Below are 27,795 nucleotides of genomic sequence, written 5' to 3' on the forward strand. Positions count from 1 at the left end.
TTTCAGTGGAATTAACTTTTATTGAGGGGGGAAAAAAAAGGTTTACATGTAGTTACAGGTCTTTCCATCCATACTTTCGAACTCCAAAAAGGACTGGAAACAAAACTTGCTTAAATCATTATTGCAATACCAAAAAGTTTTTGTTGTTGTTGTTTAAATGAACAGCAAATTATATAACTAATTGCTATGTTCAATAAATATTTTTTCTCCTGCACTGATTAGGGGGAAATATTCAACCAAGTCCAAAAAAAAAAAAAAAAAATTTTTATGGTTTTAACTGCAGATGTTATCCACTGTGTAGCAATCCAAAAACTTATTTATAAAATACAGTCTTAATTTTCAGTGTACAAGGATCTATTTTCCTGGTCAGCCAAATACCAAATTTTGCTCTAGCTCAAATATTCTACACTCAAAGCAACTACCTGACAAAAAAGAAATCCTCTGGTTCATGACTATCTAAATAAATTTGTCATTACAGGAAAGGCTCAAAGTCGTTATTTGTTTATCAAAGTAATAGGTAAACATTTTAACAGAAAGATTAACGAGTTACTTGGAAATGCAGGTTTATGTTAAAGTATCTGAGTGTATTACATATGACATGCAAGCTTTAAAAATATCATTGCTGTCTTGTAATTAGCCAGGAGTCCAATTGGTTTAAAAACAAAATAGGAATGACTTCCAAAATGTATCAACACTCTGGGTTTTCTATTTCATTTTGCTCAAGATGTTTTACTACACAAAAACTACAACAATTACAATATTTAAGAGTATTACAATAAGAAGGGATGGAAAACAGGAATACTTCAACTGAAGATATGTATACTCTAAATGAACCAAAGTTGTGTAAAATAGCTGGATGGAGAACAAGGAAGGGAGGGAAGCAGTAGGGAAGCTAAGATCTGAACCTTGTATTTAAAAATCGTGTCCTCAACTGTAACTCTTCTCATCTTCAATAGCGCCCTGGAAAAAAAAAAAACAGACATCATTACTGTGAAAACAAACAGTACACGTGAACACAAACACTGGAAGTGCCCAGGTTTTTTGTTTTCAGAACTCCCACTGATTGATTATTAGACTAGTAACAAGTCTTATGCTGGCCTGATTCTATTTTTTCCTGTGTATTTACTTACTTGGACTATAGGAACGGGATCTTGATCGTGATCGGTACCGGCTATAGTAAGGCGATGGTGATCGTCTCCTTTAAGGAAAATTAAAAAAGAAAACAAAGATCATCATAATGAAAGAAGCCTCATTCACATTTCTTCTACAGAACAAAACCATTTCCTTAGCACTGACAGATTTGGCCAGCATGAAAGAGTTCAGCTTTATTTGGCTGTGGCTTATAGCTATTTAACAAATGCTTTCACATTTCTCTATCTGACGGGTTTAAAACTATGTGGTATTTCTACAGAACATTTAATAAACTTTCACTATCCCTGCAAACACCTAAGTGCTTTTACAGATGCCTACAATTCTTGTTGTACAACATTCTCTGAAACTAGATAACTTTCAAAACAGTCAGATAGCTATGAAATGTCAAGCATTAAAAACCCCCATCTACAAATAACCTCTTCTTTAACAGCACTGTTTGTCAGCTGTTCCTGATTCTATATCCAGTATGGAAAAAGTCCTCTTCCTGTCTGTCCACTACGTTTGCAGAATATATGCTCTACCTTCTCCAGGTAGCAAAATTAACCTCTCACTTAACTATTTAGTATGTAGCTGAATTACAGAGGCACTGAAGATGACAACTAATCTTACCCAAACTATCGTAACAAGACTCTTGAACAAAGCAAGCATGTATATCCAATCTTGGTACAAACAGAGTCACTTTTTTTTTTTTTTTGCCACCTAACTTCTCAATTTCCCCCCAAACCCACTTTTCCTCCAGAGATAAAATTAAAGTTATGCACCTGTATCTGTAGTCATATTCTTCGTATCTGTCATAACCTCTGTCATACCCTCTATCATAGTAAGAGTCACGGCGACGACCTGCTCCGCCACCACCACCTCCTCCACTGCTATTAGGGAAAAAAAGAGCAAGAAGTACTTCAGATTCTACTCTTCATCAAATTAAATAATTCAGAAACTTTTTCCAGTGTTCTTGTAAATGAGACACTTAAGATGAAGCAATTAATCTAATGATTAAATGTTCAAAGAAAAACATTTAAAGTAACACAACAAAACAGATAAAATCAACATCAAGGTTTTCAGCCTAATTCACATCAAAATCAAAGGCAAATGGACACGCTAATATTTAAGTAAGCTAAAGGTGCCTTAACTGGTTGTGCTAGATGATTTTTTTTTTTTATAACATATTCAATCTTTTAAATAAATAAAAATACAGGAAACTACAGTAGGACTTAATAGTATATTAAGTATATACTGAATCACAGTAACACAATTATATTAATACCTTTGTGAGAAGATACAATTGGCATAACTCTAAAATTAAAAAAGAAGTCTGCAGTTCAGTTTTTCAACCAGACTTCAATCGTTCAGTTGAAATTAATTTAATCCCACTGAAGGAAATGAGCAAACTCCTTACTGTGTTGGCCTGCCCATGTAGATGCCTGGAGTGGGTGTATGTGCTCTCTTGGTGATTGAGTAATCCACCCGAATCCTCCTGCCATCCAGCTCCATACCGTTTGCATGCTCCATTGCCTGCAGGAAAGAGAAGGGACGGTGGACGTGAAACCTACAACCCACTAAGGAAAGCTGTGTGCAAAACACACTATTTTCTGTTAGAGAAACAAGCCCCGACCTTGTTTTATTTAGCCTGGTTACTAGTGCCCCACTGTGGCGAATGGCTGGTCTCTGTCCCCCGGCCCGTCCGCCGGCAGTGCTACAGGGCTGCACTGGGGCGCGGGAGCAGCGTGCCACGCAATCCCTTTCTAAGAAAGCACAGGGCTACCCACTAACACAGTCAATTTCTTTGTAGGGGACTTCGCCTACCAGCCCATCAGAAAGGTAAACAAAGTCCAAGCAGCTTTTCCTGAAAACTGCATCTTTCCTAGCGCCGTCCCTGACCCAGAGGGGATGGGCGGATTCAAAAGCTGTGCAAAACAGTGGCTTCCTGTAGGGTGCATATGGCCGGATTACTGCTAGTCGGCTGCCATTTCATGCTCTCCCAGCCTCCTGCCATCTCCCTTACAAGGACCTACTCCAGCAGAGCTTAGTAAAATGGCGGGTTCAGCCTACATGGATACCTAATTACAACCTTCCTCCCCACTCACTCTCACAATAGCAGCCAGCTAAAGCGATACGCAGGAGGGTCTGCGCTTGAGAAGCCTCTGCCTTCAGACCCGCTCGCAGCTCGTGCTCACGCTCGCTGGGTGTTCTAGCCCCTGCTTCTTTGCTCTTTCAATCAATACAGTGGTCTTTCTCAAACTCTTAATCAGTAAAGTAGTTTTTCAGAGGACCACAGCGTACTTTTGAGATTTACATTCAGGTGATAGCAATTAAAAAATAAAAAAATAACCACATTTTACAATTAATGCTGGACTTCATAGTTATTAAAATTTTCAAAGCCAAAATTTCTTTTTGATCCTTCCTCACCACTACTCTTGGATCTCCTAAATACTACTTTACAACCCAGTTCATCCAACACATAGTATTTTCTTTTCTTTTTTTTTTTTTTTTTTGTGATAAAATATACTATTTTAATCTCAAGTTAAACAACAGCAAAAAGACAAATCTTGAGTTTAACCATGAGGCACAATGCACAAGCCTCAAATCATGGTAGAGAAGAACATTTTCTTTTTTTTTTTTTTCTTTTTAAAAATGAAATTAGCAACTGTTTAGAAATGTAACCTTTTTTTTTTGCAGTTCTATAAAAAAGATTGTACTGAATGAACACATAAGCTATAGAGGAGCACACAAAAACCTGACACCCACAAGATCTAACTGTCTCCAAACTGGAAGTGACTGAGTTATCACTATCATATTTATCTGCACTTAGTTTGTGCTTTAATAATTCTGTTTATATCTATACTATATCGCCACCTAGTGAGCTCTGCTCCCACACAGCAATCTAACAACTAGAGTTGGCTAACTGCAAGGCTGAGCCCAAGAACATGTCAAGTTTCTCAACATATCCTGAAATATGTTTTGTGAATTAAACGTGACCATTAGCTTTAGTTTCCTAGCTTTGAAATGTCTTGAAAGATCTTGCTCCACAAGGATGAAGGAGCTAAAAATAAATCTGTGCATTCATGTTATGAGCGTATATGCACATGACAATAAAACTGAATGCTGCTAAAAAGCTGGCTGAAAAATCAGCATCTTGATGAAAAGCATTTTTCTGGAAAAGTGGCGATATGCAATGAGTCTTGGAAGGAAAGGAACTTTCCGCTTCATGGCACTTTTATGTCTGATCAACAACTTGCAGCCAAAAATTTAGCTGATAACAAGCCACCTGAACTCCAGAACACCTGGCACCTGTTTTGTTTAGTTAAAAGAACCAGAACCTCTTTTAAGAGGAAGGAGGAAGAATTCTTCAGTGCAGGGAGCAGTACAGAGAAAAGCAGGATACCAGCAGGGTAGCTGATGAATTAATTGAGACTTGATAGTTTGTCTTGGAAATACCAGGAAATGCTTTGTATTTCAGCGGATAAAGTAAAAACATAAAATAAACCACCATAAATACAGAAATAATTTTGATGGTATCACTCACATTCAGTCCTTTGCAAATGGAAAATTCTTAACTCTTTGAAACAAAGTACTTCAGTGGACTTCATTAACTAATGATTGCTTTGGTATGAAAAAGTCTATTTTAAAACATACTTCAGACAAGTGATACCACAGTATTTATGTTGTACAAAGACTCTCAAAACATATTCATGACCCTACTTACTTTTAAGATTTTTCCTTCAATTAAAAACATCTGATATTCAAATTTAAGATTTTACAATTTTTTTTTTTTTAGAGTAGCATGTTGTGTTCAAAACAAATTTCAGTTTGCTTCTCCTGCTACTCTGGGCATACATGAACACTAAGAATATTCAAATTTCAAAGGTAAAAGAAGTTGCATACTTGCTTTAACAATGAAGAAAACATTTTCCAACACTATCTCAAAGATAGAAATATATTTTCCAGATCAAACAAAACATGTTTAAGGAAAAAAGCAAATTACACTGGGGTTGAAAAGACAAGTAATACCTTCTTATGAGCCTCTAACTGTCAGTTTATTTTTATTTCAACCTGGATTTTCTTCCAAATATCTGAGCATTCTCAGAAGACTGGCACGGCTTTTGCAAGATGACAGTAAGCAAGCAAGCAACCAGGATTCCCATAAGCGCACACTATTAGTTTGGGTTGCAAACTCTGAAGAAAAACTGACTTTGTAGGCCAGCATATACATCTCTATGTTGGCAGTCAGAAGACACAACATAAGACTTGTGAACAAAACGTATAATAATCTTAGATTACAGTTTTACACCTAGAATAGTCTATCCATAACAAGAAAGTTCTTTCAAATTACTATCTTAAGTGTTACTTTGACAAAGACAAGCAGTTCCTAAACTACAAGGTCATCACTTCCAGTGGCTCAAAACAGTTAGAAAGGAAACATTAAATTCATCAGATGTCAATTAATTGCATATATGGTATTCTAAAGATATTAGAGTTTAGGTATAGTAGATTGATTATACTTAAAGAGTCAAACGAGCAATTTATGGTGGGACTCATTTTTAAAAATATTTTCAGGCTAAGAGACTTTTTTTTCCCCCCTTTTAAATCCTGTGTCTTTCCCTAGTTATAATTAAGGCCACCAATAAAAAGATCATTTCCCTTGTGGACACAACATGGGATGAACAGAATCGATTATTTCCCCACCCCACCCCCAGTACACTGGTATCAGTATTTTACCCCGAATTTTATGAGGATGTCTGAAAGGATGTTCTGGGGAAAAAAAAGTGATGCGAGGAAGAAACAAATGAGGAAACCCAGCTTTCTATACTTACTGCAGCCTGCCAAGTTGAATTGAAGCGTCTATTTCACCTCCGAGCAAGAGCTGTTTACATTCTCTGCTTTGAGGTTGCTTTTTATTTAAATATAATAATAGCAAATATTTTCTTTTTCTTTCTGGGCTTAAATATCTATTGATTACTTAGATTCTTTTTAAAGCATACCTTGAGGAGTTGTATATAGTCAAGAAATACAGGATTTTAGAGAACCAGAATGAGTAACTGGGTATGTTTCTGTACGAGCAATTTCATGGTATTTCATGGCCTCCAGAAATCTGAAACTGGTAATTCAAAATATCTAAAACCTTCTGATGTTCTTTTCTGGTACATCAAGAGTCCTTTTGATACTACAAACACCACTTAAACATTTCTTCAATAAGCTTTAGGAGAAGCTTTAGTCAGTAACAATGCTTCTAAAACTGGTCTGCTTGCACCACAGATTAAATGTCTTGCAAATTAAAATGAAAAACAAGACCAAAGCACCTGTAATCATTCTAGTCTTTGGCAACTGAGTTAACAGCTCAGTCTGTCTGCATAAAGTTTGCCTTGATTGCTAAAAAACTACTTCAGAAAATTGTTCCGAAAGATGGTCAAAACTGTAAATAGCATGTAAGTCGCATTAGGAACTAAAAATTCCCTACTGCCAACAGCTGTTGTAGTTAATGCTTCTCAGATGAGTTCTCGCTACAGACACACAATACTTTCACAGTAGCCTCAGCTTTAACAGCTAACGGTTGATAGTATGAATTACTGAAAAGCTGGATAGTTGCATATGAAATCCCTGCCACAGTAAGAATCACCTCCCTAGAACACCCAATGCTTTTTACTCACGATTCTCTTACTGCTAACCCTGAGATAATCATTCTGCCTCCCAACTTTTTTTTTTTTTTTAATCCTGCTACATGGGTCTGTATTTTTTCTGTAAACCCTGGAAGAAATGCTAATAATAATGTAATGAGCAGGTGAACATCCTTTAATACTTAGCTAAACTATTTCAAAATGGACACCTCAGTGCCAGTGTTGCAAATGCTGAGAACTATAAAAGAAAATATCTTCAGAAACAGGTCTTCAACAGAAATGTATGGATCTCGTTCTCCACATACGGGTACTGTACTCCTCACATGGAGTTCTGAAGACTTAGAGTAGCGATACAATGTAAGACAAGCCATTGCAACAGACAAGGCCAAAAAGGAGTACCAAATACTAATCTTCTAACTTTATGTAAACAAAGATGTAGCTTCATAAAAAAAAAAATCAAAACACGTAACAACCTTTTAACCAGCTCAGTAACTGACACATTTTGTAAGAATGGTTACTCATGATGACAAAGCTTCCCAACAAGATCTGCGCAGCAACACAATCCACACTGGGCTGGGACTGACCTATCTTAAACCAAGTACAAAAGCTTAAACACGCTCACAACCCACTTGGTGTCACTGAGTATCAACAGTGTTTGAGAGTGCATCAGCCGAGAGGCTTCCCAGTGCACCCCTCTTGGAAGAACAACAGTAAAGATGCTTTGAAATCGTTGTTGTCCATTCCCCCGTACTCCCCAGGAACAGGGTTCTACATCTATTTAGTCCATCTATGACTGCTGAACTGAACTGCAGCCTTTTAAAGCATCTCATTTAGAGTTTTACATTCCCATTATTCAGAGGCTTTTTGTTTGTTTGTCTTTCTATTAAGACAAAATGTATTTACTTGGAACAAAAGTAGCACAAGTAACATTGCTATCACCCATACCCAACTTTTCAGATTTGATCCATCTTCCACAAGCAATTAGTTTATGTCCTTCAGTCCTCCTACAGGGCCTGCCACAGATTTTCACACCTATAGCTAGATTCTCTTTTCCTGCTTATTGCTACTTCAAATCTGTATTCAGAGCCTGTGAAATCAAGTCAAATAAAGTCTTCTTTTTCCCCCGCAATGGGCTGGTGTGGGAAGAGGGAGGAGTGTAAAACCTCGCAACACTTGGAATTTATATAACTGAAATAATTTAGCAAAGAGGACAGGAGAAAAATTTGTTTACATTCCCAATGACTTCAGTTCCCACTTACAGTGCTCATCTTTACTTCTGTATTTCTGATGCTGCATGTAATATCCCTTTTTTTTTTCCCCTTTGCATTCCAGTTTTGTAGTTTCTGCCAAAGCAGCTTCATACTAAACGAATTGCTTTATGGTATTTACACGGAACATTTTAAGAAATGCATGGTGTCATGCATGACCATTGCCAATGACAACTAGGAAAAAAAAAATGTACTTCTAAAGACATAAAGTTTTAAAACAGACAAGACTAGTATATGAATGTGCCAAGATACCGTGCAGGTATTTTAGATACTAACTGTGCTACAGAATGGTCACAGTTTCAAAATCCCACCTGTGAGAGAAATCAAGTTGTGTTTTTGCAGTGGAAAATTCTACTAACCTTGTATATTCAAAAGTGATTGTGCAGGCATACAGTGGGAAGTATGTTAAGCAGATAAGGGCAAGGTCCCACTGTCCCAAAATAAGCAGAATAGCTAAGAAAAACAAGATGAGCAGTGCGAAATCAGTAAAAACAACAACAAAAAAAATCACAGGCCCTCTAGTCATGAGAGAAGTTAAAAAAAAAAAAAAAAAAAAAAAGGAGAAATTAATGGTTGGTCAAATAAAATTGTATATACCTGGTATATAGCAGGTGTTGAGTAGTTTGTGGACCTGTAGTACTCAGCCAATGAGGAAATAGAAGGAATTAAGCATTGGGTAATAGGGAATAAAAGGTTATTATATGCTTTTGCTGGATGCTCCCATTTGCAGGATGACCTCCACTGCAATTGTAAATAAAAATAGTACTTCACTGAGATCCTCATGTGAGTCCGTGTTATTGGCTGCAGGCTGTTTCTAACAAACCCCAGTGCAAAGAAATATTAGGCTAAAAGGTCATAACCAGAAAGGCCAGGAAATGTGAATCCTACCCATTCTAACACCTCTCTCAACCCATCAAAGCAACAGTGGGAAAATAAAGTGAAGCTGAAGGAAGTCTCCTGTTCTGAACTCCTATTCTAGCCTGCAACAACCACACACATGCAACTTCCATTCTCATTATAAACCATTTCTCTGTGCAACACTTCACCATCTTTTACAGCTGCTTGCCATATCACAATTGCTTGTAGAATCGTACCAGAAATCAGTCAAAGCTCAAAACTGAGTCTAGTTCAAGCAAGCCATCCATGAAACATTTTTTGTTAAATTATCATCACCTAGCATCAGCAATTTTCATTTTTAAGTTACTGATACTAGGCCCACAGCTGTCACCCTCCCTTCCTGCAGTGCTAGGTGAGAAGAGTCAGACCCAACCGTTATGAATATACTTATCTAACGTAAACAGAATCAAACAGCAAATCTGAAACATCTGCCCATGACTACTCATCCATAAACATGATGCTTGAAGTCTGTAACTCATTTTGCAAATAAGGAAGAAGGAGGAATCTCCACAATGAAAGCTTACATGCTAAGTTAGTATTTGTACTGTACTTTACTCATCTTAAAGCATGTCTGACTGAAATAGTTCTTCTTTAAAGAACAGATACATCTACAACAATTTTTAACAACAATTTTGCATCTACAAATTTTATCAGATTTAGTAAAGCTCACAGTACCCATATAGGTTAAAATATTTCTTACTGCAGTGAATCGTAATACAGGCCACTGTTCAGATTCTTTAATTCTTTCCTTACACATCAATCACACTACTGACCACTTAGTCCAGCTGCAAACAGGTGTTTGTGTAACTAGCCAAGTCACTAACTGAGGCTTAATTGAGGACAGAAAACGTTCTCCCTCAAATGCATGGTGACATACTTTAAAAGAAAACAGTAAAGAGAACCGTCAGAATTTTGATAGAGAGAGTAAGTTTGAAGAGTTAACTTTGAAAAATTTGGAAAAATCCTAGATGTCTATGTCTGCCTGAAGATTTATTTTCATTTTGGGGTAACAGATTAACAAATCAAAGTACTATGTTCTTTAGTAATTCAATACGGACAGCTCAGGCTCAAAATTTGCCCAAACATCTGAACATTGAACTAATGTGTTTGATCTGTCTAAAAGTGCCACATGATTTGAACAAGTATTTTAAATGAATCTCACTCAGAACTTTCTAGTGAATATGCACTCAAAAATGTTTTTTTGTTTTGTTTTTGTTTTTTTACAAAGGTATTTGTAAAGACAACACACAAAGAGCACACCTGTTTAAAGTAGTAAAGCATGAATTTACCTCTTTAGAATCATCAATCCTCTCAAAATAAACGAAAGCAAATCCTCTTGATCGTCCAGTCCGCTGATCATAAACCACATTGACACCAGTCAAAGGTCCGTAACGGGAGAAGACTTCACGCAAATCTCTCTCAGTGGTATACAAACTGAGACCAAACACTCCGAGACATGTATTAGGATCTGGATTGGCCTGGTAAGACAAGCATTCAACTTCAATTAAGTTAATAAAACACAAGTTATACATTCTTACATTGAAATTTCTCAATTATTTTTAAATGAAAAAAAATTAAGCATAGTTTATTACAAATCTTAATATTTCAAGCATTAACATTTCAATCTTAAAGTACAGCTCATTTTCTGGTTTTTATTTTATGTATTTTAAAAAAAGTAAACTTCCCATGTTGGTGAAAAATTCCGACTGTACACTTGAGAGAAACAAAGCACTATGGTTACAGAAGACATACAGGTAACAAGAACCTGTTTTATTAGTATTTCTCACTCAAATCATCAACAAGCTGAAGGCAGGATGGCCAAGTGTGTGCTGAAAATTGGTCAGCCAGCCTTAACTCCTATCTTCAGCCATTCCGCAAAGGTCACCACCACTGGTTCTGAATACTGCAGGCTGCCTCCAATTTCATACACTAAAAGCATCTGAGATCCTAAGCATGGACAGCTGAACAATAACATGCCTTCTATCAAAGGTGTGTTCTTCCCAACCCATCCTCCCTCCAGCATTTCATTTTCAACTATAATGAAAGTTAATATTTAAATTTGAAAGTTTCTTTCTGTTCAATAAACTGGATCAAAACCAGCAGCTTCTCTCAACTACATACTGAAGGCTGGTTCTGTGAAACTGTAACCCAAACGTGCGCTCACTTTTCTAGAGCAAGACTCTCAATTCTTTAAAATAATGTGGGCAATGGAAATACTCATACACTTTACTTCAACTAAAGGAAGTCAAATAAGAAATTGTACAATTGTTCAAGATACTGCAATTCATTTTCCTATCAGGTTCAAAATTTCTCTACACGCCCCAGAATTCATACAATGCCAATTTCATTTTAAGAATTACCTTGATCAAGGTAAGTTGTTGTTGTTTTGGTTTTGTTGTGATTTTTTTTCCTAGCTAAGTTCTTGGCACCTGTTATACTAGACTCAGGAATTTAAAATTGGGGCAACAGGCATTTTTTCTGCTGAAATAGTAACTACAAGTCAACACAGATGAAATTTGTATTTCAGCTTCAGGTTTTCAAAGCATAGTGCTGTACTGTACTGATGCACCAGTAATTTATGCCTCAGAGATTGCCTTTCATCCTGACTTGAAGAATGAACAAACTGAAATCTCCTGTCATGTTCTCTTATGAACCCCTCTGTAGTCCTGGATACCAAGGTGACAATTTTTAGATGACAATTTAAAGTATAGTCTTGGATTTCAAAGCTTACTTCCATAAGGAAAGGAAAATTCTACTTCCAAGTACATAGTCATGAAACAAACTAAGACTAAAAGCAGAGTAAAAGCATTCCACGGTCTCTAGCTGAAATTCTACACCTTTGAACAAATTAAGTAACTACATTAAGCCAAGTAACAGGCACGGAACATTAGAACATGCGCGTTAGTTACCGGGATTTAAACTTCAACATGCAGATTTTCAGACAGAGAGCCATGAGAATCAGAATGCAAAATATAAACCAAGAAAAACATTTCTATGTGCAGTTGTCTTAAGTTTACCCTACTGTGTTCTCCATCTGCAGAAAAATGTTTAGAACTTCAACTCTTGTTTTCTGGAGAACCATAACATTAGATAGTGACTGCGACCAAGTTAAGGACATCTTTTTTACTACACAAGAAAAAAAAAATATTTGGATAGTATTTTTCCATGTAGGAAGTAGCGACTTGATAAGCACTTCTTTTCACAAGAATGTTTAAAAACATTACAGCTTTGTTTACTTGCTTCTGCCTGAGCAGGTTCAGTGAAAGCATCAGTTTCTTATCTGCAACCTACCCTAGCTCCAGTTAAAAAATTACAGCTTGCTGATATAACAAATTACCCTATCTTTTACCAAGACATGGAAAAGATGAAGTACACGATTCACCTGTGCTCTCATACTATCGTTCCTTATTTTTATAATGGTATGTTTCAAATTGTTCTGTTTTTTTTTTTTTTTTTTCCTCATAACTTTTTTTCAGGAGTTCATTGTGAAAATACGATGCCCAAAAATACCTGTGTATTTGTTTCTCTGCATTTGCCAAATTTCAAACATCAGTTTTAAGTAATGAACCCTATTACCTATGCTAAGGCAAGCTAAGTACAGAGAACCACTCTGTGCACTCTAAGCAACAAGTGACCACTGGAAAGATTGTTCAGTGTCAGCCATCACCACTGGAAAGATTTTGACTGTGCAGAATTAAAAGACAGCTTTAATACTAAATTTTTTGTACTGCCTCCCATTGGCACAGTATGCCAAGGTCAGCAGAAGTGGCAAAATTGCTACCAATTTTCCTAGTGTCCTTAGACCTTGAAGCTTAGAGAATTCTAATCTGGCTTATTTTTGTTTTGACACTATTAGAACTACTCCTTAGAATGAACATGGAATTCACTCTGAGAAGGACTTTCTCATGTTTCACAGAGTCATTTCCAAGGCAAAAAAGACTTCACAGCAAAATATTCTAATACTTCCTAAAGTAGTAAAGTGGATTCATTTGTCTTTCACCAGGAAATCTGCTAAGCCTTTTGAAGTTGTTATTCCTGCCAACTTTTTAAGACATTAGATTCGTATTTACAACAGTATGACTACACACTGGCAACAATCCACAAATAGCTTAAGTACAAATGTTGCTTCACAACAGCTTAAGCTGCTGTACATTAGCACTGCTGTAGTCTTGCCTTCTTCCACATAATCATCTTCTCCCTCACATTAGTATTAACTGGTTGTGGTAAGCTGCTTCACTAAGGTAAGCATGCAAAAAAAAATATATTCTTTTTGACAGGATTAATAACAAATAAAGAAAAATAAAGAAAAACTAAAAAAGACGAATACTAAAAAGATCATTCATGGTCCTCACCAAGGAACAGGCAGACCCGCGTGTAGCAGCACTCACTTAGATCAGCATCAAGTAATGCAAAACCAGAATCTAAGACACTGAACAAGGAAGGACACTGGGGGAAATCTCTCTGAATGACACAGTAGTATCATCTTACGTCTTTGTTAGTTTACCTACACTTTCTATCCCTGTCTGTACAGAAACTAAGTTATTTCATTTGAATTCTGAGAAGACTACCGATCCTTTTCATAGCTCTCCGTTTTTCTAGTTTAAGATTTGAAAATGAGTTAATTTCTTCAAGTTAAATTGAAATCATTACTTGGAAATAAAGAAATCACAAGCAATCTGCAACATAATACGCTATATGTTATAGAGAGCCTTTTTTTTCCCCCTTACTCCTATAGTTACCTTGGAATTATTTTCACTTTTTTTTTTTTTTTTAAAGGCATGCACAGTTGCCTTTTTTGTGTAGTGTACGTATGCTTGGAACAGCATAAAAATAGAAGAAGTCTAACTTCTAGAGCAGAGGGAAACGGATGCAACCTATCTACCCATACTCACTTGGGACAGTATGGCTTACGGTAAAATTCTATGACTACCCTGCCAATGGCTGGCACACAACATCAGTGCCTAGTTGTTAAGGAAAGACTTTGTCCCCCCAACCCAAAAACAATTCCTGTACAATTCCCAATAACAAGACAGCAAGTCAAATTCAGCCTGCAGTTATCTTAGACTACACTGATGTAAGCAGCGACTGCTCTGTTGATACTCAGCCTTGGGGAACATGACATACTCTGCTGCCTGTGTGCCTTCTCCTGTTGGACATTGGAGAGTGACTACGGCTCCTTCGACGGCGGTATTCTGGCGTGTACGATCTGCTTCGAGAACGTCTCCTATGGGAATGAGAATGGGAATGGGATCTGGAGCGAGTGTAACGTCTGTGCGAATGTCTTCTGGACCTGGATCTTCAACAAAGAAAAAGCTTTTAGTTAGGTCATATGCACCCAATGTGTTGAAATGTAAGCCTTACATTTCCCAGAGAAAAATTTTAAATTCATTTTTCAGAGGCTCACTACAATAAAAATAGTTAAGTTTCTTCTACTTTGTGCATCTTAAGATTGCAGATCTTAAATAATTTGCTCAGTAGCACAAGTTTCAATGTGCTCAGAGTGCTTCTGGTATCAAACACAGATTATATTCACAACAGTCTTCAGACAATTCAGAGCTTAGACTTGTATTAGCTTGGCTCCACATGTTACACTTGTATACTGATACAGGCACCAAGTATACCACACTGTAAAATATTGTCTTAAGCTGATAAACTGAAAGATCTAGCAGTACAACAGTGCTAGGGCATCTACAAATGAAGTTTGAAAATCGGTTGAGACCAAAAAAGCTGTTAGACTCCTCAAGCATTTCTCTGCAGATATCCAGTCAATGATGAATACAATTTTGAACTCGCATAATTCTGTCAAAGCTGCATGATTTCATACAGTTGTTATATCCTACTAACAGGCAGATATCTGACTATACACTGCAAGAGAAGAAGCAGTAACATCGGGCTGAACTTTGCAATTTCAGAGCACAATAACTCTTCTAGACTTCCCTGGTAAAGTAAACAGATAGAGAAGACACTGATCTCTCCCAGGAACTAGTAAAGAAGAAAAATGTAGTACTGTGCGAATCCCCCTCCCTCTCCAGGGGCACACTTGTTTTGTTTTCTGTTTTTTCGCTCCACCGATAAAAGGAAAACTGGTAGAGTTACTGAATCAACAGTATGAAGGTGCACGGCAAGATGGAAGAAGAAAAGTGGCATGAGCTGGATATTTTATGACATACTTAGAGGAAAAAAAGGCAGACATTCCTCCTGTACACCAAGTAGTTCTCTCAGAACTGAGAATTGTAAAACTTTGCCTGTGCAGGCACAAGCAGTGAGAGGAAGGCATATGCAGCTTCCAAAAATGAGCTTAAATACTAAAGCTGCCATAAATTATGAAGCTATCCATGCCCAACTTTAATCAAATTTTTTTCAGTTTTTTTTTTTTTTTTTTTTTTAAAAAAAAGATTCTGGTGCAGGACTGTTAAGAACTGGCCCAAGTAGTGTCTTCCAGCATTTCCAATAGCTATGGAGCTTACTCTTTTATCCAACCCAGACTACTTTTGCTGTAGTTCTCCCTTCAGTTTTCCTTCTTTCCTAAAGGAGGGGTCTACACAAGAAAGAGTTCCCCTGAAAAAGGTTTTGGGGGAAGGGGACATAAGCTTTTACAGAACTGAGCTGTACTCTCTTCCCTCTCTTCTGGAGTAGTTAAATCTTCTCATTTTAGTAATGATTTCTACTCCACTACTTCTATTATATTACCTCTCTATAAATCCACACACACTATTACTTACGGAATCCTCCCCCAGCTTTGTTCAACTATACATCCACCAACACACAAATTAACAGTCTTCTTAATACATTTCCAAAAGGTTTATAATTTTTATAAGGGGAGAAAAATCTCAGCAATGTATCAAAAGAACAGGCATAAGCAATAGTAGTGAATATCAACTCAAACTTATTTCCAGACATACCTCGATTTTGATCTCGACCTAGAGTGCGATTCAGAATGTTTGGAAGCTCTCGATGGACTGCGAGATCCTGACCTGCTCTCCGATTTTACACGAGCAGGACTCCCAGCTGGAGATTTTGACTGGGAGCGAGACTCCTAACGAAAAAGATAGTATTACAAATGGTATTGGTTGTACAAATGCCTAACTCCTAACATTTAAAGTACAGTAATTCTATTATATTGATTGCTCCTGAAAAAACAAATGGTTAGGCAATACCCTCCAGAACAAATTTTCATTTTGCTAGCCCACTGTTAATATTGTATGCTTTCCTCAAATAGATCCCTGCTTGAACCAGATCACCAATTCTCTATTAACTAAGTAATCATGCAAATTCATCTACAACTTGATCATACAGACACTGGAACATAAACCATACATTTACTTAACCTAGGACCCATTCATTCTTCCAGATTCTTTTAATTCTACTTCACTCTTGCTTTCTACTTCTCTTCATTCTTCATTGAGTTTTTCATTTTTCATACTTCGTGTATTCTTCCCCAATTCAAACAATTCATTAAAGCCTTAAAAAAAACATTCAAGTGCTTCTATCTGACCAATCTTCTGTTCAATTTTTTCCCCCATTCAATTTTAATTTTCTGATCTTTAATACTTTTCATTAGCCTTCTTTTATCTTGATTTATCTTCCACATTCTTGGAAAAAACTCTTCAATTTCTTCACGAACATTAACCTTAATGGAAAAAGAACATTTAGTATATTTAAGCACGTGGGGATTATAAAACTCTGCTGGAGTTCAGATGTTATCTACCAAATTGAAAAGCCAGCAGGTAAAGTGCAAGAAACTACTTTATAAAACAACCTTTTTTTAAAAAAAGCTTTAAAACTGTATAAGTGTCTACGGTCTAACAATGAGCTTACTGAGTTCTCAGTGTTTTACTGTATTTTCAAAGCTACCCTCCTCCCCTTTCAGATTTTTATTCTCTGTACGATACATAGATGAACTAAAAAGCTAATTAGCACAAATATATATTAAAAATATTGATATAGATAACTGATTTTCCCCCTAATAACAACTATGTACTTCTCAGTATTAAATATCCCAAATTCCACTCCTACACATTATTACTAAGACACTCAGTTCAACAGCACGGCCAAAGACTTCCAGTCAAAATCTATCTATGCACATACTTACTCGCATAATACATGCACATAGATATATGCAAGACAAATTTTTCTTCCTACTTTCTCTTCCTCATTGTTATCCTGTTTTCCTTGCACACAACTTAATCCACAAAAAACAAGACGTATAATACTGCAGTTCAAAGCAATCCAATAACAGACAGGAGTTTTTTTTTTTTTTGTTTTCTTGTATGATAATGCACACAAGAGAAAAACTAGGAAAACAAGCAAACAAAGAGCAGGTTAGGATTTCCTCACATTTTAGCGTACAGCATTCCTAGGGAGCTCAGCTATATAAAAACAAAAAAAAAAGCTGTGGAAATGTGTGCTATATACCTCTATAATGTCACAAAAAAACGTGCAAAACTTGTAATGGAAAAATCGCACAGCAAGTTCCCCTCCCACAAGCGTTACATTTCATTTTCATCATATATTCTCTTGCCTGTCCTTAAAATACTTTTCCCAACTTATCTATTTTTCCGTGTAAGTCCAGATTTGCATTTTCTTTTGTAGTTGAATTCTTCAGCATTCTGAAGTCCTTTCCAAAGGACTCCTTCCTCATATTCAAAGACAATAAATCGACCAAAAATGAAACATGGGAGACCCCTTATTTATTACAGCAGTATTACAGCTATGCTGCCTTTCCCCCTTTACCTCAATGAAAAGGACACAGGATACGTGGAGAGCGCCACCTTCTAATTTGACAGGCACACTTAACTGATCAGTGAAGGCCAAATTCAAAGCTGGGCTGTGACGTGGACCCCAGCAGGTCTACGTTACAGGTTATCCTATTGAGCCAGCTATCTGCTGGTCTAGCTACAAGACTGTCGCAGAAAGAGAAGGAAGAACGGGCACTTAAGTAATACCAGATTTTATTCTGTGTTCTTACTGTCATATTTGAAATTCACTGTTCATTATTAAAAAAAAAACAAAAACAAAAAAACTTTTAGAGCCACTAACATGCTTTTTCATTACCTCTCCTCTAATTTTGTACTCTTTACCGTTTGATAGCCCTCTTTAATTCTTACATTTATACTTCATATCCTGCAATACTTCCCAGTTTCTCCTGGAGTTATTTCCACTCCCCTCCTCAGTGAAAGTGACCAATAATATAGAAAAGCACTTAATGTGACACCCTTCAGATTTAGAATAGATCCTTCAATAAAAAAAACAAAGAATTCACTCTCCTCAGTCACTCTTTAATGAGGACACTGTACTGTCCATTCTCTTTTTACATTTGAAAGATCACTTCTTAAACAATAAGGTTGGAAAAAAAAAGAAAAAGAAAAAACAAGAACAAACAAAAAAACAAATCAGATACCACACAATCTAGAAGTGTTGGGAGGTTCCAAAAATATTAAGAACCCAGTTAACTCCCATACAATGACAAAATTAGCTTAGCATCCTTATCTATTCAACTGAAGCATCTTCTGATGCTGCCCCCAGTTTTCTAAGAGTATCAGTTCTGACAACGGCTCTGTATGAAGTTGCCAAAAGCAAGCGGTGCAGCATTTCATGGAGTTCAAGTCCTTTCCAAGCTGGTTGCTCCAGCCCTTTAAGGGCTGCACTCACAAACACGTAACTTTAGAAGCAGAGGGACAGAGGTGACAGCAGGAGTTCTTACACATTTCAAACTTCCTCAAACCAAGTACCTGTAGATGTAAACTGCAGCTGAAGAGAGATTACCTGTTAGCAGTTGCATACCGTGTCTGTCACTGGCAGGCAATTACATCTCATCTTCTGATGCAACATAGATCACCTAGTTATATCTCCTACAGTGCTTCAAAAGGAGACACTAAGGGAATCGCAATAACCTGGAAGAGTTTAAGGCCTTAAGGAGGACACTGGAAAAGTACCTAATAAGATTTACATCAGCAAGACTACAGGTAGGGATTAAGAGAGTCAGAGCTTCAAGGTGTCACACAGAGCAATTTTAAAGAATTTTCCTCCTCTATTTCCTGATGAGATAGTAATTAGCAAGATTTGCCTTAGTCTATGTCACAGACAGACCCAACTGTTCTTCATAACCAATTTATACATCCATTCTGCAATATCAACAAGAACATTATAGTCAACGTGTATGTCATCTGTACATCATCTTTAACAACAGCAAATAGACACCTCTATCATCCAAAGCATTCAAATCCCTAAGTTCTGTACTAGTCTTCAAGTAATTAGATACCCTGATCTTAGCTCCATGTTTACCCCATAAATTAATTAAACTACTACTTAAGAAAGAATGAACTACAGTTTCTCTCTGTATCCCCAATATTTACTTATTCTTTCTGTTCTAAAGATCCTCAGTCACTTGAGGGCCACAGATCAGACTGCATTTTGTTAAAGTCAGCTCCTCGCCCCACAACAGCCTCACACTTGACAGTGTGCACCTTCATGTCTTCTGCTTTGTTACGCAACTCTCAAGGCACCACTCTCACCCTTACAGGCAGACAGACGCTCACTGGGACCATTTCAAACCATCTATATTTGCTCTCAGTACAGTTGGTAGGAAAGAGCCAGCCAGCCAGCCAGCGAGCTACCTAATAGTCTTCAGATCAATCTTCCCATTCAAAAGACACGTATTTGTCAATAACACTTTTCCCATGGTAAAAATGGAAAAAATCTTCACTGTGCTTCCTCAGAGCAAGATACGGTGACTTCCTCAAGCACATACTGGGAAATGGGATTAATGATTCACTAGGAAGTCAAACTTGGAGGCAAACAAATTATTGTAGGTGAACACAACCTAAAGACTGCTGCTTCAGCTACTGATCCTCTGGTTAAGAACCGCAGAGCTAGAAGCATTTATAGAGAGCACTGAAGAGTATTTTCCATCATTCCTACCTAGTTTATACCAGAAAGAACAACACTGAAAAAAGTAATTCGGACAGGATGCCTCTTCCTACCATCACCTCATGCTCACATAAACCTAGGCACTGAATAACTGATCAACAGCTTTAGCTAAGCGAGATGCTAGTCACGTCACTGCATTTCACCCGTATCGGTACAACTGTTTCAACCATAAGCGATTCAAGTTACAGCTGCCATTTATCTTCCTCATATACTTCAAGAGAAATGCTACTTTCCAAAACAGTTACTTTAAAAAAAAAAAAAATCGCATTCCAAAAAGTTCTATGTGGAGCAGAATTGCAAAAGTCTTTAGGAAGTATTTTTAGATTTCCACCCATCATCAGAGGGCATGATAAAGACAGCAAGAAAAGACAAAAATAGTTTTTACATGACTCTTCTGTCCTCGTTTTTGTCACGTTTTACCATGCCTCAGGCCTCACCATTTCTGAGCATATCATAAAGGGTTTGCTACAAAGCTATCAAAATTTAAGGAGAGATTAAGTAAAAAGAGACAATTAGGCTTACACTAGGCTTCCTATAGCAAAGCATGGGAAGTCAAATGGGAAGAAAAAAACACAATATGTAATCACCAAGAAGTATCAGTTGGCCTCCACCTTAAGGCGTACCACCTGCATGGGGGGGGGCAGAACAGGACAGCAAGTATTATAGCAACACCATTAAGCTAGCAGAAGATGGCAAGATTTTTGTAAAGCCTTGAGCTAAGAAAAAAAAAAATCCTGCCCTAACTCCAAAAATAAAGTCCAACTTCATAAGGGAACAGAAAAGTGAAAGCAGTCAAAAAAGAAACTGAAATTTGGTAGCAGCCTACATTCGCTGCATTAAACTGTCAATTTAGCAGCATCTCTTCCTGAGATGACACCAGATTACTCTTTAACCACTGCTTTGACAGGAACTCACCAACTTTCCTCTGAACTCATCAAAAAAGTTACATTTTTGCTTAATACTGTGATGTCACTCCATACTAAAAATAATACTAATCTCTTAATTAGCTATTTTTCCATAAATATTTTAATACATATGTAAACCTACGTTTCTTTTCATACAGAAACTTAGATACATATTTAACTATTTAAAAAATAAAGTTATTAGCATCAGCAAGCTTTATACATTGTTAAAAATGACACTGCTCCAATAAATATAAATAAATAAATAAAAGTAGCTTCAGCAATAAACCTGAGACACTAAGTTTATCTTTTCAGTGAGGCTTGAATATATACACCTGTCCATGGAAGGGTTCTGTGGTCACTCTTTTGTTCAGGTAACAATCTAAAATTTATTAAGTTTATTAAACAAAACAAACAAACAAAAAAAAATAAACTTTTTACAAAAGTTTCCTTTCCCATGTTTGCCATTAGAAACCATGGCACGATTACAGCCTACCCAAGCTAATGCAGAACTGCAGAGCGTTAGCAGCCTGTCACACCTGTATTTCAAGAGGTAGGAAAGCAGCGTGCCTTCCTTGCCCCTGAGCTGGCAGGTTGCTGATACAGGTGTCTGAACCAAAGAAATCATCTCAAGGTTGATCAGGTTTAGGTAGCGTTGGAACATATATAAATTTAAGTATTTTCTTCATGAAGCTTGCATGCAAAAAGAAAAAAAAGACACATTCAGAGTATAGCTGACCCAAAAGCCACCTGCGTGCATACAAACTACACATCCTTCCTTCGACAGAATGGCTCACACGTGAAATGATCTAGGGTTCAAGTGCTTTATTAGACTGAAATCACTGAGATTCTGGCGAGAGCAGGAAGAGGCCTCTCATTACAGCCACAGAAGATGATCAATCTGGAGTTCTAAGATGGAGTTCTGCCTTCACTCTGATACAAAGTTTTATCTATTTAGACAAAGAGCCCATTAATATTGGCAGAAAACTAGTAAACTTTTAAGATTACAGAAGTCAAACGCTATCAGAAGCTCAAAAAAATTGATCAAAACTGCAAGTGGAGTTTCCGTTCACGTCTGTTCAGACTGCAACTTTTCCATTGCTCTAGGGAAGCTTTTAATGAAGCTGCATCACAGAATGTGCACCAGATGAACAATCTGTTGTTACAAATAACTGGGCAAGTATGAAAGGAACTGAGATCTAAATCATTACAAAGCTATCATCTATCAACAATAAGAGATAAAAAGTCTCATTTGTCTAACCTGCTCAAAATGAACACTTAAAGGTGATAAAATCCTGTACCTTCTGCAAAACTCACGTCATTGGACAGAAACATGACTTAAAATCTGTTTCCTTCTTCAAGTCCATAAACTTACATCTAGTATGCCCATTATATTTCTAATTATTCTGTCAATTTCTTTCCCCCAACCATACTTGGGGGCAGGATTTCTTCTCTTTCACCAGCCACATCCTTAATACAGAACTTGCTGAAGGAAAATTGATGTAAAAACAAAGCAAACGTTAATTAGTCTGAACATATCTGATTAACATTTGCTTTGGAAAAAAAATCATCAGTAAAGAAGTGAGTGAGCTCAAGAATAATAGTTTAAATCCCTGCAATTTTAACCAACACTTCATAAATGCAAGTTTTCGAATAGTACAGATTATGCAACCTCACTGCAAAGTTATTTCCAAGATTATCCTCAATTTCCTCTTCACATGAAGTGACAGCATGATTTTAAAACTGCAAATTGGAGGCAAGATGCACGGACATCTTAACACTGCTAAAACGTGCTTTACAGAATAATTCCTGACATCATTTATTTTTGTTAAAACTATTTTTTTTCTTTGCAAGTAACAAGAAGAACAGGGAAAGATTTTCTAACTAATCTTCCATGTAAAGGTTTATTTTTTTAGATTTTTTTGGTTACTGCTGATTCAATATGCACCTTCATCTTATCAGACTTTATCGCTATTTCGCTACTTTCAAGAACTTTACTGGAAGTGTTTTTGGGGATGATATGCATCTGTATGGACAGAAAGGGACTTAGACTAAACTTACCCCGCCCCCCCTTGAACATCACACTAGTTAGTCACTAAGCTGAATGCTGAGGAAGGTGGGGAGGACTAAAAGTTAGGTACTCGGAAATCTCTTTTGTGTCAATTTGGAGGAAAGCAGGTTCTCCACCCCTCTCCCTGGTCTCTTTGTGGTTCCTTCTCCCACTGAACTCTTCTGCCATATTCTCCCCATCCCATGTGCCTGCACATAACTGAGGCACGAAGACATTCAGCTTGGCACAGTTCTGTCCATTAGGGAATAGGAGACTAAAACACTGAATACCCCCAACACTTACATGCTTAATTTTATGAAATATATATATATATATATTAGGCTGCAATATTTTGTAATTTCAAATATTTCAACAGCATCATCATCAAAAAAAAATGTGTTAGAGAAAGAAAAGAAGAACCGCTTAGGAATGTCCCTAATTAAAACAACAACAAAAAAAGTTGTAAGTGAATGCTGTTCAGTTATGTTTAAAAAAGAGCATTAAGCAAGAGAGTGCCACTTGCTAGACTGATTCAGAAATTCCAGTATCACGGAAAGAATGCAAGTTTTCCAAGTGAAAACTCAATGGGGTCAGTAGTTCTGTCCAACAGGTAGATTTTCCACCTCAAAAAAAAAAATAGCATAAGCTAACTGAGAAGTAACAGTCAGAGAAATGGCTATGCAGGACCTCTCATACTTCAAATACTGTCAAAACATTAATTTTACTTCTACATTTGGCAGAAGAAGGTATGCAGAAATACTGAAACTAAACAGCTGTATCTTTTTTTTTTAAACACTAACATTAGATCCATCACAGAAGCTAATATAAACACTCTCTAGAGGAATCTAATGTAAATAGTTATAAGAAAATAATAAAAAAACATAAATTTTGCTATAAACTGGAAGGCTGAAGTAACAAATTTAAAAAAAAAAAAGAACAACGAAGAATACTTATGCTCAACCTTCTCTGAGTTGGCTGGTTTTCCTTTCAGAGACTAGTTCATTTATCTGAAACGAGCATAGGTAGACAGCCGCCTTTGTCCAGCAACTAACACAAGAACAGATTTTGTTTACCTCACCTGAGGAACCAGCAGCAGTCACTGCGCAGCCAGGTACAACACAGTCAGCCTGGGGACTGGGTTTTTTTGGTTTTCTTTATATTTTTTTAGAAGACTAATGTTACAAAAAGGCTACAGCATTTCTGTAAGAATTATTATTGGAATGTGACTCTGGTCCTTTAAAAATTCATTGCTCGGTTCTCCAGGCAACAACCTTATGTAACCGTATTACTGAAAAGCTGCTATCACTGGTTCGTCAGAAAAAGTCACCAAAAGGATGCTCAGGTGTTCTTCTAAAGCAACTCTCTAGGAGAGAACATAAAAAAATATGTATCTCTGAAAAATTGAAAAAAAAAAAAAAAAAAAGTAAATGGTGATGGAGTGAGAACAACACGCGTTTAATTTCTGTTTCAAGCAGCTCCTAATTCCTGCCTGCCCTGCTCATCACTAGGGGAAAACACAAAAAAAAAAAAAAAAGAAAAAAGAAAAAACACAAAGAAAACGGAAGGGACCAGTCGGAGGCCTAGAGAAAAACCGCAGCCATGGGAGGGCAGAGAGAAGGAACAGGCCTGACAGGGATCCCAAACCGCAGCGGCTCCTGGAGAGAAAGTCTTCGGCTCCTCGCGCTCGCTGCGTGCCGGGGGTTTAACAGCGGGGGCTGCACCTCCCTGCCCTCCCTCCCCTCCCCTCCCCGGGGCCTTGCGAGGCTCGGGGCACAGCGGGCAGCAGGAGCGCTCACAAAAGGGCCCGGTCCCTCCTCGGGGCCCGCGGGCAAGGGGAGAGGGGGAAAGGGGGGACCCGAGGCTGGGCCCGGGGAGCAGGAGCGTGAAGAGGGCCGGGGCTGGGCAGGGAGCCGGGCCCTGCTGCCGGGGGGGGGGGGGGGGGGGGCAGGATGGAGGCACCCCCACCCCCCCCGGGAAGGGGGATGGCGGCGTGAGGGGGGAAGGAAGATTGGGGGGGGGGGGGGGGGAGGGGGGGCAGCGGGCTCAGCCCCCAGCCGGGCCGGTTCCCTCGGGTCGTTAGAAGCAAATAAAATAATAAAATTTAATAAATAAATAAAGGGGCGGTGGGGGGACACAGGGCGAGGAGGGGGACGTGAGCGGCTCACGGCCCGGCCAAGCCTCGGGCTCCCGGAGGAGCCATTTTAGCGAGCCCCGCGCCTCCCCCCCCCCGTCAGGGCGCCCCCTCTCAGCACGGCCCCGCCAGGGCCGGCCACTCACCCTCCCCTCGAAGTTGTTCTCCTCCACGTCGCTCATGTCGGCAGGGTCCCGGCCACGGGGTTGGGGGCTGGGCGAGGTTAGGCTAGGCTGGGTTAGGATTAAGGATTAGGGCGAACGGGGACGCTCAGTGCCGAGCCGCGACCGCAGCCGCCACCGCCGCCACCTCCCTCCCGCCGCGGCCGCCCCGCGCCGAGTCCCGCCGCAGCGCAAAATGGCGCCGCCGCCGCTCCGGCTGCGCCCGGCACGGCGCGGGGGGGCGGGGCGCGGCCCGCCTGTCACAAAGGAGGCGCCGAGCGCGGCCTCGCTGTGAGGGGAGGTGGCGGCTCCGGGTGGGACGGGGGGCTCGGGGGTTGGCGGCGGGCGCCTCGTCCTCCTCCCCGTGAGGTGAAGGCAGCGCCTTCGCGGCTCTTCGTTTCATCTCGTTTCCCCAAAGCTGCCGCCCCGTGCCCGCACACCGACGGGGGGCATCTGGAGGCGCTCGGTTACCCCATAACTGCCCAGGCTCCTGTCCCCAGCCCGACTTGGCTTCTCATCTCCTGTTACCATCACACACCCGCTCCTTTCTGGCAAATTCCACTGGGAACAGTTTTAAACCTTGATTTAGGCCCCCCTTGCCAGTGTTGTTTTGGTATGACAAATGGCTGCTTCGCACATAGGGCTGGAAGATGGCTTTCAATGTAAGACTTTGGAAATAAAGCCATGAGATCCATCTTGAGTGCTTCTAGGAAAGACAGGCCTACACATCAACTAGTAGTCTTGAGGATTTTCTTTTAAACAGAACATTACTGAAAAGCCTTTCTTTTCACATCACCTTGTTCCTCTCTGTCCCATGTGGTTTGGGCACCTCCTTCCTCCAGCACACACAAACAATTGCAGCTAACCCCTTGCAGGCACTAGAAGCTCAGCAACAAGGCCAAATAGTTGCTTAGGTGAGAAAATTGCCAAAGTTGACCAAATAGTGAGGCTTGCTTTGCCTCTGCTAAGAGCTGCCTGGTTGTGGTTGTGCTGTCATGTCCACGTTGGCTGACAATGAACATCTTCAGCTCACCATTGCCATAGCCAAAGGCTGACCAGTTTAGCTGAGTGCTCATACAAATGAGTATTCCCAAAGAGGAGTGGGGAGCTCAGAGGGTGATCAGCAGGCAAGGGATGGTTCCCTTGAAACCAAATGCCTTTGCTGTGTGAAGCACACTCCTGGGGCTTCAAATGGGAGCGCCATCCACTCCACCTGCTTCTCCTTCCTCAGCCCATGACAGGATTTCCAGTGGTGTCTGTAGTAGCACAGCCACACCAGCAAATTCACAGTGGCCAAAATATTGCTGCTCATCCATACACAGCTCAGTGCAGAGGTTCCAACAAAGCCTTGACATTATATACGTCTATATGGAAATGGTTTGCACGGACCCATAAATGAAGTTAGTTATTCCTTGTGTCCATTGTAAATGAAAGGCTGGAACGGTATGTGCTAGCCCTTCCTCATCTTGCCTGGTAAATCAGAAGCAAATATTTAAAAATTAAATTATGCCATAATGGTATAAGAAGGCAGTATTTCAGGAAGATCTTCCTCTAGGTTTTGTGAAATGTTTCATTTTGGCTGAAAGCTTCTTTCAGGTCATTTATTTCAAAAGTTTTAGTCAGCTCCTTAGCCAGTTCTTGTTTAATTGCAATTAAATTTTCCTTCCTAAAAGTCTAGACTATGTTTTAGCCTCAGCTGATGTCCTACTTTCCAAAAGACATTCTCAATCCATATCTATCTATCTATCTATCTATCTATTTATTTATTTATTTTACCAGCTCTACACCATTCAGCTCCAGTAGATAGCTTTTCTCATCTCCCCTTCAAGTGTAACTTATTAATAAACATTTATCCTACTGTAAGATCACACACTGTTCTGGCATAATCTGATGCTTATCCGAGCTGATGCTGCCTATAACCTAACTACAGGAACAAAAGGGAAAGGACGCATACTTAAATCCTAGCACGAAAATGCTTACTCGTCTTCTGCCACCAGGTGGGTCACTGAAAGAAAACGCAACCAAGGATCTATTGAAAATAAGTAACAGTCACACTTGAAAAATGAGCTGGAGCAGGAGGAAAGGGCAGAACATAGGACAGGAAGACACTTTTTCTAACACGTACATGTATAAGTCCTAGCCCTTGTATCTGCATCTCCTAAGCACTATTAGTATACCCATTCATGTTCCAGCAGCAAATTATTCTAAAATGTTCTGGCACTTAAACCTAACATAAAGATGGCAGAAACTGATAGAAAGACCTGTTTGTAAAAAGTCCGATCAAGTTTACATTTTAAATTGAAAACTACAAGTGCTCTTTACTGTGTTTTCCATAACGACTCTGTCTTCATTGTTCCCTACAATAACTTTACCACAGTTTCCTAGAGTATAAAACCAATAATTTTATGAAGTTACATATATTTTCAGGTTCAGCTTTCACAGTCTGTAAGGTGGTAAAGATAAGGAGAAAGAGTATATTGTGAAATGCACATTCATGAAAGATGACCAAATACATGAGGCCTTCAGGCAGTAAGAATTAAGGATGTTATAAAGAGTCAAGGGTTCCTGTCAACAGAGGATACGTTTATAATGGAGATAGATATCTTAATACAATTCTGTGACCTCCACCAGCAAATCTTTCTGTGATTACACCATGGACAGATTTCCCTTTCTCCCCCTAGTAAACTCTAAAT

General features: G+C 38.7%; 1 protein-coding gene across 2 annotated transcripts; it reads right to left on the minus strand.

The window, feature by feature from the left end:
* TRA2A (transformer 2 alpha homolog) lies at positions 1–25,258 on the minus strand. 2 transcript variants are annotated; one of them, XM_032180615.1, is made up of 8 exons: positions 25,088–25,258; positions 15,832–15,965; positions 14,054–14,153; positions 10,219–10,407; positions 2,549–2,664; positions 1,914–2,021; positions 1,131–1,198; positions 1–960 (listed from the first exon to the last, which is right to left on the minus strand). In XM_032180615.1, the coding sequence occupies exons 1-8, from the start codon at positions 25,121–25,123 to the stop codon at positions 950–952; spliced, it is 762 nt and encodes a 253-aa protein (XP_032036506.1). In that variant the 5' UTR covers positions 25,124–25,258; the 3' UTR covers positions 1–949. The 2 variants fall into 2 exon arrangements, with proteins under 2 accessions (XP_032036506.1, XP_032036505.1); XM_032180614.1 differs by having other exon boundaries at positions 14,054–14,225.
* Between the last annotated feature and the right edge of the window lie 2,537 nt (positions 25,259–27,795).

The sequence above is a fragment of the Aythya fuligula genome, chromosome 2, assembly GCF_009819795.1.
Source record: "Aythya fuligula isolate bAytFul2 chromosome 2, bAytFul2.pri, whole genome shotgun sequence".
Lineage (NCBI taxonomy): Eukaryota > Metazoa > Chordata > Aves > Anseriformes > Anatidae > Aythya > Aythya fuligula.

Excerpts from the sequence above, each read along its gene's own strand:
- TRA2A (XM_032180614.1), bottom strand. The coding sequence starts at position 25,123 with ATGAGCGACGTGGAGGAGAACAACTTCGAGGGGAGG. Across the intron at positions 10,408-14,053 it reads GAAGGCACACAGGCAGCAGA|GCCAATCCAGATCCTAATAC; the intron begins GTATGTCATGTT and ends TTGTCTTACCAG. Across the intron at positions 2,022-2,548 it reads TACATGGGCAGGCCAACACA|CAGTGGAGGAGGTGGTGGTG; the intron begins GTAAGGAGTTTG and ends TTTCCCTAATAG.